We start from the raw sequence: 14,465 nt of genomic DNA, 5'->3' as shown, positions 1-14,465 counted from the left end.
TGAAATAGAAAAGACTGCAACATGACACATAGTTGAACTCACATTTGTTTATCTTGCATAGCTGCTATTACAGGCTTGAACACAGCATATATACTTGGTACTATCTTATTTTTCTTGATGCTTTTGGGAAAAGTAACAACAGTGTTAATTTCTATCTGTTACTTAAACAGTGTATTATGCAAAATACCATCACTATCACTTTAATATAAAATGAATAGAAATTATACAAAGTAAACACTTGCTAGAGTAATATTTAAAAGGAAGGTTTATTAAAACTAATAATTGCATATTAAGGCTGCCTAGAAAGCCAATATACAGTCTTAGATAATAAGCTGTTGTTTTTGCAAGACACAATGAAATGTGAGGTGGGGGTAGGGGTTGAATATAGTTGTTAAAGAAGTGTCTTTTATGGTTGTTTAGCTAAAAAGAGGTCTTAGTATATTAAACAACCTTGAAACTCTCTACTTGAGTGAAAGATCAAGCCTGATATTGTATGTATTGAAAATTATTGTTATTTGAGGGCTGTACTTAGTGAAGAGATTCACTATGGTTTACAAATGAAGCTCCTTTCTCTCAGGCTCAAGATTTCTTCTTTCACTAGATTATGTGAAGCTTTTGTGAGAAAAGGCCTAAGATAACTTGAAATTCCCACCCAAACTGACAGAACAGAACTGTTCAAGCTTGGAGATCTGGTTTGACAAGCAGCTTTGGAAAGATAATTTCAATAAAAGGTGTAACCTTCTGAATATGCATTAGATCAAATTTCACTGTAGCAATATATAGCTATACATGCTAGTAAAGCAGAAGAAAAGTTAATATGTTACATGAAGCATGAAAGTTTATAACTGAAACAGAAAAAAAGTATACTGTTTGAAGGTATTTTTGATGCAAATTAATACAAATATAATATTTAAAGTTTTATTTTTATGGCAAAATATATAGGTATAGAGCATAGTGATAAAACACACAAAGGTTTCAAAGAAATAAAATACTGGGGGATTTATCTTTGTAATAGTAAATCATAGGCTATGTTGTTCTTTAATAATTTATTTGATATATAAAGTTAGGATTCTTTTGTTTAGTAAATAGGTCTAAAAATGAAACAACTGCTCTGTTTATTTATATTAATACAGACTTATAGGATACAACTATACTTTTAGCTAATTGTTATTAGAGTTATATATATTTGTGATAGAGTGGTTTGGGGGTATCTTTCTTCTCACTCTTTGTTAGAATATTGGATGAGTTGGTTTGCTTGGATGATTAGACTATTCAAGCATGGAGTGTTAGACTCCGTGAGGGGAAGGAGGGGTTTTAGAAGAAATTGTTTTATGACAATCTTACTTATTGCCTTTTTACAGGTGTCCACAAATGTAATGATTTTATTCCTAGATCTGCTCTCAGAATTTACTATTTGTATGTGCATTAATAAGCAGTTCTTTACAAATAGAGGGTCATTATCTTTGAGAAATAAGTATATGTTTCTGATCAATAGTACAAATTACATTTATTAACTATATTTCTATAAATGTTTATGGATTAAATAATGGAAGCAAGAGAGGTAAATTAAATAAGTATCTGAAGCTGTTTAATTCTCATGTTATCTTTCTAAAGGAAACACACTTATTAGCAGAAGATATAAACAGACTGCAGACTTGATACTAAGAGTTATACTATACTATCGAGTTCACAACATAATCAGAAAAAAGCAGAGTAGTTATTTTATAGAAGAATTCTTTACCTGTGTCTGAAGTTATGGGAATATATCAAGATGATAAAGGTATGTTTTGTACTGCTACTATAAAAATGCAATAAGAAGACATTAATTCTTGTTAATGTGTACTGGATTCCAGGAATAGGAGTCAAGACAGTTGATCAACATTTAGAGCAAGTAATTCAATATGCAAAAGGTGGTATCGTTTTGGCAGGAGACTTTAACTGTATTTTATTACCAAGTGATACTAATACAAATAGTAAAAAGAAAATTCAGCCATCTGCAAGGAAGTTAATGAAATTTACTGAATTATTTTATCTTAGAGATATAAAAGAATTTTCAGAGCCAAATTCATTAATCTTTATGCATTATTCTCATAGGCATGGAACACAATCCAGAATAGACAGAGTTTATATCTCTAATGAACTAGTAGACAAGCTGGGTAAAGTTAAGCCTGTAACTTGCCCATTTTCAGATCATAATGCAATCACTTTCTAATTGTCTTTGAATTCTAATAATAATGTTAAAGTAAAAAGAATACCAGCATATATAACAGGTTTACAAGAATTTAAAGAGTATTTTCTTAAAGGAATGTCATTCTTTATAAAAATTAACAATACAGTGAATACTTCAGAAATCTATATATGGGACACTCTAATAGCATATCTCTTTGGTAGAATCACTAATTGGTTATCAAATAAGAAAGCAATGGGGCAAATAATTGCATGAGATACAGGAAAACATGATAAGTTGAAGTTAGAAAACCAGAAGAATATAAATATTAACACAGAAGAGATGAATAAGCTAAATGACAAGTACTTGGAAATTTTAAATCATAAACCAAAATCAATCTTGAGATGTTTAAGATAATTAACTTTTCTATCAACCCAAGGTCTATGCACAAATTAAGCCACCAAAACAAAATTACTCAGTAAATTCAGTCACATAAAAAATCTAGTCACAGAGAAAGAAAAGTAACAGAAATAGAAAATAATCTAAAGGAATTCAGAGATTATGACAATGAAATTAATCAAAATAATATACTAATAGATCCAGAGGAAACAATCAAACATTTATTAGAAAAACTATAAAAAATAGAGCAAATGAAATTAATTGACAAACTGATGTCTATGTTTAAACTTCAAACCCAAATTTCTAAATTGAAATCTAATAAAGCACCAGGTAATAAAGGAATTATATCTGAACTTTAGAAGCTGTTAGCCAAAGAAGCCCTACACATACTACATATGTATGTTTTCTATAGTTAAGGGCTTAACTAAAGTTCCTTCATCTTAGAAATATACCCTTATCTCTCCAATTTTAAAAATCAACAAGGGTCCTACTCAATGCTCTTCATACAGGCCCATTTAACTTCTAAATGTAGATTATAAACTATTCATGGCAATTTATACTAATAGACTAAAACACATTCTACCTTCTATGACTGATGAAGATCAAACTGGGTTTATTTTAAATAGAAACACTTATGATAATATTAAAAAATAATTAAAATAATTGACTATGCAAATACAAATGAGAACTTAACATTAATGAGTCTTGATATAAATAATGCTTTTGACTTGATCAACTGGAAATATCTTTGCTAGTTCTAGAAGAATAGACATTTTCTTTTAACTTTGCACATCTTATTAATCTTGTCTATACAGATTGCTTTACATATGTCAAAACAAGTACTTTCACATCTGATTCTATACAAGTATTAAAAAAACTAAACAAGGATGTCCTCTTTCACCTCTGCTTTTTACCCTAGCTATGGAACCTTTTGCTAATTTTATTAGATCAAATACAGATATAAAAGGTGTTAAAATAACAGAGAATTCAAGTTCTAAAATTCAGTTGGTTGCAAATGACATCTTATTGACATTGAATGATAATAATGAATCTAGATCTGCAACTTTTTTAGCAATGGAACTATTTCAAAGAAAATCTGGTTTAACATTTAATGATAACAAAACCAAAAATTTACTGATAAACATAAACAAGAATAAAATCCCAAATAAGTTAGTTAAACATATTGCTAAAGAAAAGAAAATTAATTACTTGGGAATAACCATAATAGATAATATTAAAGATATAGTAAATTATAATTATACTAATTGAATAAATAAGATAAAGAATCTAATGAACAAATGGAATAAAATTGTCTTATAATGGAAAGGCTCTCTATCATCAAAATGATTATTTTAGCAAAAATTCTATATATTATTCAATCATTAACATTACCTCTATGAAAACCTGTATTAAAGAATTTAACACTTTAATTTTGAAACTTCTTTGGTTCCCTAACAAACCAAGAATTGTGTTGATCATATAAGAGATTGGGAAGTAGGGGGAATAGGACTACCAGACACAGAATTATATTCATTATCATCAGTTATGAAACAATATATATTTGGATCAACAGCATTTACACAACTAGATGGAAAGAATTTTTAGGAAACCTTTTTATGCATTCTAACTGTAACAGATATACTAATAATTAGTTTATATTAAATAACAGTTTGTTTTGGTTATTATAGGATTACATTATAGGGACAAGTCACCAAACACGTGAGTCTTACTTCACTTTGACTATATTGTAAACTTCTAGAAATTTTATATATAGAAATCCTGCTTATAAAGAATGGATTTTCCTTATGTTTCTATAGCATATTCTCAAAGTAATAGCCCTACTTCAAATTTAGAAACAATAGTTGCCTTTAAAGAGAAGAGTCTGTTGTACTGGTTTCAGTTAATGAAAGCCAAAATGCTGCACTCAGTAGATTACATTAGGAATAAATATGATTTGGATAAAGATATATGGTTAGATATACAATCTTGTAGACTATATATAGAAGGGGAAATTAAGTAATTGCAACCAATGATAAGGGATTATGTCCCAAATCTGATTGACTCTATCATATTTGTATTGCAATAAAATTCCTTGGGACATCTGCTCTTTTCCAAATTGTATAAAGTGGTAAAGAAGGAAACTAAAACATGTAATGATACATACTGGATCTATTTTACCCAAATCAGTAATAGACCACCAAGTGAAGAAGACAAAAAATTATTTCTATTATCATCTAAACATACTACTTCATCTCTTAGATGGCATTTGTTTACATGGAAGTTTTTACATAGGTCCTTCTTCACCCCTCATAAAACTGAATTGATGTACAAGAAAAAGCAACTTTGTTGGAGATGCAAGAAAGAACCTAAATCAGATTGGCAACACATGTTCTTTGTACTTTTTGCATAATATTAATTATTTTTTACAGGCATTTGGAGCTACATTTATTTTATCTAAATCAATAATTATTTTTAATACCCCTATTCTCACTTGTGTTAAAAGAATGAAATGTAATGTACTGTGGCCTGTATTGACCATTTCCAGAACAGAAAAGTGATCACACAAAACTGGAAAAATGAATTTACCCCCTCATTTAAATAATGTATAAGTTTAGCAACTGAAGTAACTCATCTAGAAATTATTACACTCACATTGAGAATGAACAGAATTACCCCTTGTCTCAATGTATGGACAAACAAAAATAAAAAAAAAACATTCTGAAATTGAACAGACATGCAACAACAGGAATGACTAGAAGGCTGATGGACACTCTTGTAAATAGTTATTTTGCTTGTTTCTGGATTTATAAGCTTAGGTTGTTTTTTTCTTACTTTTAAATATGTATGAAATATGTATGTATATTTCTGATTACAAATTTTGTAGTGATTATGTTTTATGAAAATTTAATAAAAATTAAAAAAAAAAATACCACGGTGAGAGTGCAGGAGCAGAACTGATAACAGATGAAAACTGCACATACAGATAAACTCCAAAGGGGGCAACAAAGCAGTTGCCAATTACAGAATGCAATACATTTAATAAATCAAATTGCCAGTAACATTAAATAATTACGGTTTAGTACTTTTGTCCAAACATCAGCATTCCGCGGTGGTACAGCGGTAGCATTGTTACCTCACAGCAAGAGGATCTCCCATTCAATTCTTGGCTTGCCCTGGGAGTACCTTCTGTGTGGAGTCTGCATGTCCTCCCCACAGTTGGGTAGCATTCCAAAGACATGTGTGTGTAAATGGGTGTGCCTTCGTTGAAGGTTGGACATCGAGCTGGCACCTCGGCATTTCGGTACGCGCTGTGGCAACCCCTTACCGGGAAAAAGCCAAAAGACAAACAACTTTTGTCCAAACATCAAATGGACTTCTTCAGAACTGATATCTTAAAATCAAGCCCATGGCTGTTTTCTGTTTCCTTAATACTCCAGATTTCTAGGCAATTTCCTTCAGAAGCAGCTGGCATTAGGCTAATCTCAGATTGGAGGCTTTAGCAGTCCCATAAATCCACTAATTAGTGTAATCACATCCAGTATGGGTGACCATGCACCCTCCTTATTGATATATACTACCTCCAAAGTCAGTTAATCTCAGAAAGAGAGAGTGAGAGTAATCTTTCAGAAAATTTTAAAAAAGGTATCCTTTCTCTAGGATTTATTTCTATCTCGACATTAACAAAATGAAGACATTGTAATCATAAATACTTTGCTACAATTGATTCCAAACAATCAAAAAAATGAAAGAAGTAAATATTGCATGAAAATTTTCAAGGGATCAAAACAAGCAATTCTGTCTCCAAAAAGTCAAGATAAATTGTGTAAAAGTCCCCAATAACATAAAATAATTAGAGTTTAGCACTTTCATCTCAACATCAAATGGACTTCTTCAGAACTGATATCTTTAAATCAGCCCAATAGCTGAAGAACCATAGTTGTATTACACTGCTTAGTTCCTGATAACTTATTTATTTATTTATTTATTTATTTATTTATTTGCATTTGTTTACTGGGATAGCCCACTGGGCCAAAAAGTGCACATTTTCAGTGGAGGTCTGGGGAGAAAAGCTCCACATAAAAAAGAAATTTAAATACAATCACATTTTCTACATACATTTATAGATAACTTGAAAAACATACAATCTTATCATAAATTTCTAGCTAGAATAACAAAGGCAGTATACATTATACACAAAATATACAAAGTACAAGATATCATCTGCTTTGGATACTGTAAAGTGAAGACAGCAAGAGATAGCTGCATAACTGTTAAGCAGAGGGGAGAAAACATTAGTGAGATCAGGTGGGGGAAGATGCTCTGAAGTCGTAGCCACGTGTACATTGTCATAGGGCTAAGAGATGCTGTTTTAGAGACTTTTTTTGAAGGATATGTGATTGGAAATAGTTCTGTAAGAGCTGGGAAAGGGAATTCCAAGTTTTAGTAATGGTACATGTGTAGAGAGATTGACCAACTGCTAGACTGGTTCTTGTCTGTGCAAACTGCAAAGCAACATACAGGATAAAGATAGTGTAGATGAAGGTGACTAAAATTGTTTGGGATTTACACCAACCCATACAGAAATAGAGACACAAAATAAGTTTAATATGCAAGTTTTAAGTAAACCAAAAAGAAAGCAATTGCAATAGAAATCTGTGGATACCATTTAGGAATACAGGATGCACAGGCAGGATTTTAAAATGATCAAAGAGCAATACACATGGCTCTTAGGAAGACAGTGTGCAAAAATTATTTATTTAACTTTAATATTAGGAAAGACTATCTTTAATGATGCAAAGAAGCATACCACTTAACCTCAGCACACAAATTCTGGACAAAACCAAAAATAATGGTGGACAAAGACCCAAAATCAAGGAGAGACTTTTAAAACCTGCTCTTATAAACTTCAAAATTTGTTAAAAGAACACATTTTGCATTAGCATATACCTTCTGAAGGTAATAAAATCAGAAATCAAATGTCTGTTACTGTTTGGTAACTTGAATCCTCACTGATTAGCCAGAAAACCACAAATTTGTAAGGCAAAAATCTGGGCATTCTATATAATGCTGGACAGCTTAGTGGGATGCACAGAAGTAATTTTCAAAGAGGGTGATGGGGATCGTAGTGATTTCGAGTACAGTAAAAAAAATAAAAGCATAATTCAAGTATGTATGAGGCAGTTACTATTTAAAAATACATATTTGTATTTTACAGTTGATTAGTATTCCCAATAAGACAAAAAACATTTATTTTCAATTCCATAGTTCAGAGCATTGACTTCAGTGCTGCACTGTTCCCTAATATATAAGCTAGTTCTAGTAAGGGAGAAACGCAGAAATGTGCTGATTAACTAGGAGTGACTACTTATTCAGAAAGCAGGGACATGGAATGAAACTGTGTGACAAGCAGGTTTCATCAGCAGCTAAAGTCTGAGTGTATGTGTGTATGGTATATGAGCATAATCTGATTTCATAACACATATAATCTTCATCTACCATTAACTTAAGGTTTTCTGTCTTTAGGTGGTTTACTGAATCAGCCCGTTGGCTTGTTTTAAATAATAAATCAGAAGTGGCTGTAAAACATCTGAAAAGGGTGGCAGCATTTAATGGAAAGAAGGAAGAAGGTGATAAGATCACCCCAGAGGTAAGAAGATTGACATATTCATAACTAGGTTGCCAAAAGTTTTTTATTTTTTTAATTTTTAACAAGCTGATGTTCCACACACTGAACTTTTATTAAGACAGACACGACCTATGTTTGGCTAACAGTAAGTATAATAACACTGATGGAGTCCCAAAACGTGATGAACTGGCTAAAGCAAGAAAACAGTTTTAAATTAATAATGGACTGCATTGTATTACAATGACCTGACAGAGAATTAAAGATACAACTATAGACTAACTTGTAGCTAACTACCTACCTTTAGGGTATGAATGTGCCCCAGTTCCTTATTACAGAATGAGGAACTGATAAACAATACGAGTATCATCTCTTTGTAGTTTGTCCCTTTGCACTGCCCAGTATGTATATAATATAATACAATACCCAAACCACTGATAATAATGAAATAGCAGTAAATGTACAGCCAATAATATTGCTATGTCATGAAAGCTGTTTTACTGATTTTGTAGTAGGTTGGATTGCCTTCTTTGTTGAGTTTTCACATCTTCCGTTGGTTAGTTTGTATTTTTGTCAAAGTCTCCAGTTCCCCATATCACAAAGAATTGAAAGCAGGTACATTTTTGATGATGCTTGTTTGCTTATAGGCTTATGACCACTAGGGTCTTTATAAGACAACCCATGCAACCCAAATGTGACTGGCAAGTTTTATGTTTTAGACATTTACATAGGGAGTGATTTTTGGTTATGACATGATTTACTGACTGCCTCTGTCCATCAAAGACATAGGTGCCACACCGGGAATGAAGTTCTGATTTCCCATCCAGTGACCCAAGTTAAGCTTAAATAGGGTTAGGGAGGGACTTTGTTTCACATGAATGGGGAGCCTATTCCAGAAAATGGGAATTCTCTGAGATACATATCTGTCTCTCCAAGTTATCATATTTATGTCACAAAATGTAGTTGTTTGGATCTATCAGTTTAGTAGATGTGCAAAAGGTTCCTTAGAGCAGGGTCCAAGGATGCCCTGTAAGCCAGGTGTAGATCACCTCTCAGTGTTCTGTAGGAGATCAAGTATAGAGATAGGGCTTTGAGGCAATCAATATAGAACACTAATTTTATGTCCTGTATTCTTTTTGTAAGGAACTGTTGTGGACATTACAGTTGTTGCATGTGTCTGGTCAGGTACATACCGAAGGGGGTATTATATTCTGTGATGGGCCTGATGAGGACCAAGTACAGTGGCATTATGACTTCCCTGGACTTAGATGCTATGCCTTAACTTATAAGCTGTGCAACATTGAAGGATTTTTTTACTACATTTGACACATGATGGTTGAAGACTAGGTTACCATCTAGTAGTGAGACAACTTTTAGGGCTGTTTTATCAAAGACATAGTTTCCTAGGGTGGCTAAGTTACCTAAAGGTACAATAATGCATTTATTGGCATTGAGTTTTAAGACATGGCTTTGGCACTAGTCATTTGTGTTAGACGTCCCTGTAGGTTGTTTGCATCTTGAGGGGATTCTATGACTGCTCCCAGTTTGCAATCACCTGCAAACTTGGTCAGTCCGAGACCTTTGCCACTGACTTGGACTTCCTTGAAGTAGATGCTAAAGAAGAGTGGGCCTAGCACGGAGCCCTGAGGGACTCCTCTGGTGACTGGCCTCTTTGTGGAGGTGGTTTCACTAATCCTAACCTCCTTGGTCCTAGCCATGTGCCAACTGGCTATCTAGAACATTATATTGGGATTTATGCCTAATTCTATAAATTTGTTAACAACACCCAAATGGGGTATCATATCAAATGCCTCAGGCAGATAAAAGTAGGCAGTATACACTGTTTTGCCCTCATCCATTGCCTTAGTGACTTTTTCAAAGAAGTCCACCAGGTTCAGAAGGCATTACTTTGCTTAGTCAAAATTAAACTGGGATGGTTCCAGTGTCTGGAGGTCTCCAATGTCTTGGCTGATCATTTCCATGATAATTATTTCAATGGCTTTGCAAATAAGACTAATCAGACTAATATGTCTGTAGTTTCCAGGATCCAGTTATATGTCTGACCTTATGAAGGGGGATGACCATTGCAGTCCTCCATTCTCATGGCACAAAGCCTGCTTTGTGTCTGCTATTAAATAGTGACTCTAGTGGCCCTGATAAGCCATATTTTAGACTATTCAGGAGGCATATTGAGATGAGACATTATCAGTGCCCATTGAGGCTGCCTTCTTGGCCTCAGTGAGCACAACCAGGATATGCTGTGTGGTTACAGTTGGAGAGATTATGTTTGAGGGTGTTTCTTAGGGGTGGTTAGGGGTCAGTGGGATAGGTAAAGATGGAACTAAATTTCTCAGTCAACAGATTGACAATACCACCCGGCTCAGTGAATACGGCACCATTAACCCAACAACCAGCACACTGCCTGCCTGCTTTAGTTCAATATAACAGAGAAGGGCCTTGAGAGGTTATTTTTGCCCTGAAGGATATATTGACTGCAAATTTGGATTTATTGGACTTAATTAGCCCGATTAGTTGCTTGTTTCATTGATAAGATAGTTATTTTTATGGGAATTACATTTCTTGATTGATTTTAGCCATGATGTTTTTTCTTTTGTTGTATACCCTGTTTAATTTAGTTGTTTTAGAATTAGTTTTGTTTTTACTTTTAGTTGGGCTTACTTTTTGGTAGGATCAGTGACACCCGTTGTCAGTGACACCGTGACACATGGTTTTGGTGAAGCTGCATTCTGTGAGTTTGTAGGGTCTTTACATTTTTTGGTCTTCCAGGGTTTTGACAAACTATTGTTTAATAAAGGTAGTTTGCCTTTGGGTTTCCTATAACTGTTACTTGTTGATGCAGGCTATCAAGTTTGGTTTTTTAATTAAAGGAAACACATTATGGGATGTATTAGGAGGGGGAGGATCTCCCATGGTTGTGGTATTCCTCCATATTTCTCTAGTGTTTTGAGCCTCCCTGTGGTGTATGCACCAATGATTACAGGGTGTTTGTATTTAATCGCAAGGCCAGGAATCTATGCATGTATGTGTGTAGCCATGTTAGAATCCCAGTTTATAGAGGGTAAGTAAAGGCCCCCATGTTAAATAGTAACAATTGAGTATATAGTAAGGTATAATAGGTGAGGTTCCAGGTATGCATTGGTGACCTGGAGGGAGGATATGGACCATGAGGATATCTATGGTGATCTTTTTATAAATTGTGATCTGCATATCCTAAATGACAGCCTGCCATCCTGCCATCCTGCCCCCATATCGAAACCACCTACTCTTACTCTCCTTTCAGTGCAGCACCTCCACCTCAAGTGTGGAAGGTACTGGTTGCCTTGTATGAAAGGGTAAGTTGTGTGGCCTTATTTGAAACCTTGTAACCATATTGCTAGTAGTACACAATTGTCTATTTTCTTGAGAGTGTGGAGGGCTTGAAGGGAGTATAGTTTTTTTGTTTAGGCACCTGGCATTGAGCAAAACATCTTGAGATTCTGTTAAGTTGAATTGCTATAGGGACAGGTTTATCAGTTTAGCATTGCATAAAAATAGCTATGTGGGGTGGATGAGTTTTAGCCAGTATTAGAAAGCCTAGAGGGGATAGGTATAAACTATCCCTAACAAAACAACGTGATCTGTTAACCATGTTATACTAAGCCTAGAGTACTTGATAACAGTTCTCACTCTTACTCACAAACTCTGGCTAATGTACAGTGTATGTACTGTACCTGTGTACTATGTATGTATTCTACCTATGTTCCAAATTTCAGCTGTACACCACAAATCTATTAATTACCTTTATTTTTATATTGTTTTCTTGTTTCTTCTCTCCACTGTAACTGTTGATGTGCTGCATACCACTGTAAAAGCATGTCTATTATAATTTGTGTGTATACTGATCATGTCTAAATATCTAAATGTATCTAAATGTATCGGTAATTATTTTTGTGTGTGGAACTTTTCTTCCCGGGCCTCTGCTGAAAAAGGGCCTTTTCAGCTCAGTCAGACACCACCGGTTATCAAATGTAAAATAAATGTTCTGTCATGTAGACAAATATTAAATTCCCTTAGAATGACACCAGAAACTCAGGCAATCATTAAACTCAGTCATTTTCTGTTCGTATTGTGGCATCATCCTCATTGAAGATAATATGCTGCTCTGTGCTAGGCTCACACAACCTGAGAAACAGTGTGAGACCTCTATAATATCTGTCTTCATATAGTCCTGGGAGGTACTTCTCAGGTCATTTGCACCTACATGGACTATGATAGAATAGTACTGGTACCTATGGTGTAATGACTTGAGTGCATGCATAATTTGGCAGATCCTGGCTCTAGATAGGCAAATAACCATCTTTTCCTTCCTGGCTAAGCATGGTTAAAGGGGCATTTGTATGTCTTTGAATGAAGTCCCCTATGACTAGAGTCCTGGGAAGTGTGTTTGCTTGCCTTATGGGCTTTGTATTTGGGGCCCCATTGGGTGTGGCTGTATATGTATTGTTAGGCTTTGCTTTTGTTGAGTGCTTTTGGGTTTGTTGAGGATATGCTTCACCAGTGGGTGGTGTAGGAGGTCTTTGTTGTTTAGTAAGATTGCATTTAAGTGCCTCAGCATACATTAGTCTATGTATGTGTTGTGTGCTATGTGTGGTGGGTGCTGTGTTTGTGATTTTGACAACCTGTTACATGTTTATATGCGAGAGTTTAACCTCCAGTGACATTGTGTCTGTATACCTCCCAGATACAGTATGTGAGAGGGGTATGTACACCTCTCGTATACTGTATCTGTTACTTTATGGATTAAGTGGTTGTCAGTAAACATGAAACAATGACTACATTGTCTCAGGATACCCATATCTATCAGACTGGCTGCAGAGAAGTTGGGAAATTGCATATCCATGTTTTCTGGTCCTTTAATTAGTAATGTAGAAGGGTGTGGCTCTGTGCTTACTGCTTTACAGGGTACAGTTTTTATGGACAGTTCTATAGGAAAAAATTATTTTCTAGGTGTTTGCTTCTGTACAGGACTCTGCTTACCAAGAGGTGAGCAGATCTGCGTAAGTGTGCCAAATTTATACCAGCCCTGAAAAAACAGAAAACTGACTTCTGAGCCATCTGGCCAATAACATGACTATACTCTAAGCCCTTTTTTGGGTTTCCTAACTCAGATAGACCAGGCAAATACCTCCTGCCACAATACGAATAATCCCAGTCCTAATATAAAAAAATGCAGTAAAAAGAATTCTACAAGTGTGATTCTACTTACATACATCTTAATCTAGCCAAAAATCCATTACAAAAGGTGGTTTCAAGGCAAACAGCCTAATGGCAGCAAAAGTGATAAAAAACACATTTTTATTAAAAATATTAGTGAAATGCACAGACAAAGCAAGGAAAGAGCAGTGATTACTTAAAATAAGTTATACAAGTACAATTTAAAAGTACTTAGCTTTGCCCAGATAAAAACAACTTAAGCAACTAGCTAGAAATCCATTATAAAAAGCAATTTCATGGCAAACAGTCTAAAAGCAGCAGTAGTGAGAGGAAAAGCTCTTTTTTAGTAAAACATTCAGTGAAATGTACAGATAAAGCAAGAAAACGGCACTGATTACTTAAAATAAGTTATACAAGTACAATTTATCAGTCCAAACTACTTTGCTTTGTCTGGATGGCACTGGTTGCATGTAAAACATTTCGAGGACACAGGCTAAGACATCAAGCTTTGCTGAGCTCTGCGGAAATGAGCATAGATCCATACAAATGCACCAAATTCATGCCAGCACTGAAAAAACACAAAACTGACCCATACCTGGGATGGAGATAGTATGTGTCCTGCTGAGGGCCATAGACAGACAGACAGAATACATGACCAGCTCCAGACACCTGTGTATTTATGCAATATAACCCTTTCAAGTTAATGCTGCCTCCTGCTATGTATCAATCCAATGTATAGTACCATGTCATACCAACTGATGCTAAAAGGCAAGCAGCCAAACAGGTGGCCTGAGACTCATCATTAGTGAGACCTGATGCAGCGCATGGCATCACTGGACATTTTCATGCGATGTTGAGATATGGGTGGAACATTAATAACATGCACATATACATATATAAACTTACAGGCAGACATGCCTGAGAAAGGGAGAAGGAAGAAGAAGAAGTCCTCCCAGGCAGAGTGGCAGCATGCACTCTATGAACAGAGTCACTGAATGTTCTGGAAGGACAGAACTGACCAGGCCTTACATGGAATGTGTCTAGTGCATACCTCTCAACTGT

At 34.7% G+C, this 14,465-nt stretch overlaps 1 protein-coding gene across 1 annotated transcript in view; it reads left to right on the top strand.

Moving 5' to 3' along the window:
* The window catches only part of LOC122805605 (solute carrier family 22 member 6-A-like), a 335,119-nt gene that overhangs the window by 161,572 nt on the left and 159,082 nt on the right, over window positions 1-14,465 (top strand). Inside the window, exon 5 of the mRNA XM_044075845.1 lies at window positions 8,090-8,213. Coding sequence (XP_043931780.1) covers window positions 8,090-8,213 — 124 coding nt within the window. The remainder of the gene's footprint in view (window positions 1-8,089; window positions 8,214-14,465) is intronic.

Source organism: Protopterus annectens, chromosome 6.part1 (assembly GCF_019279795.1).
Source record: "Protopterus annectens isolate FY-2018-M chromosome 6.part1, PAN1.0, whole genome shotgun sequence".
Lineage (NCBI taxonomy): Eukaryota > Metazoa > Chordata > Ceratodontiformes > Protopteridae > Protopterus > Protopterus annectens.
This window is presented reverse-complemented; position numbering and strand designations above follow the sequence as displayed.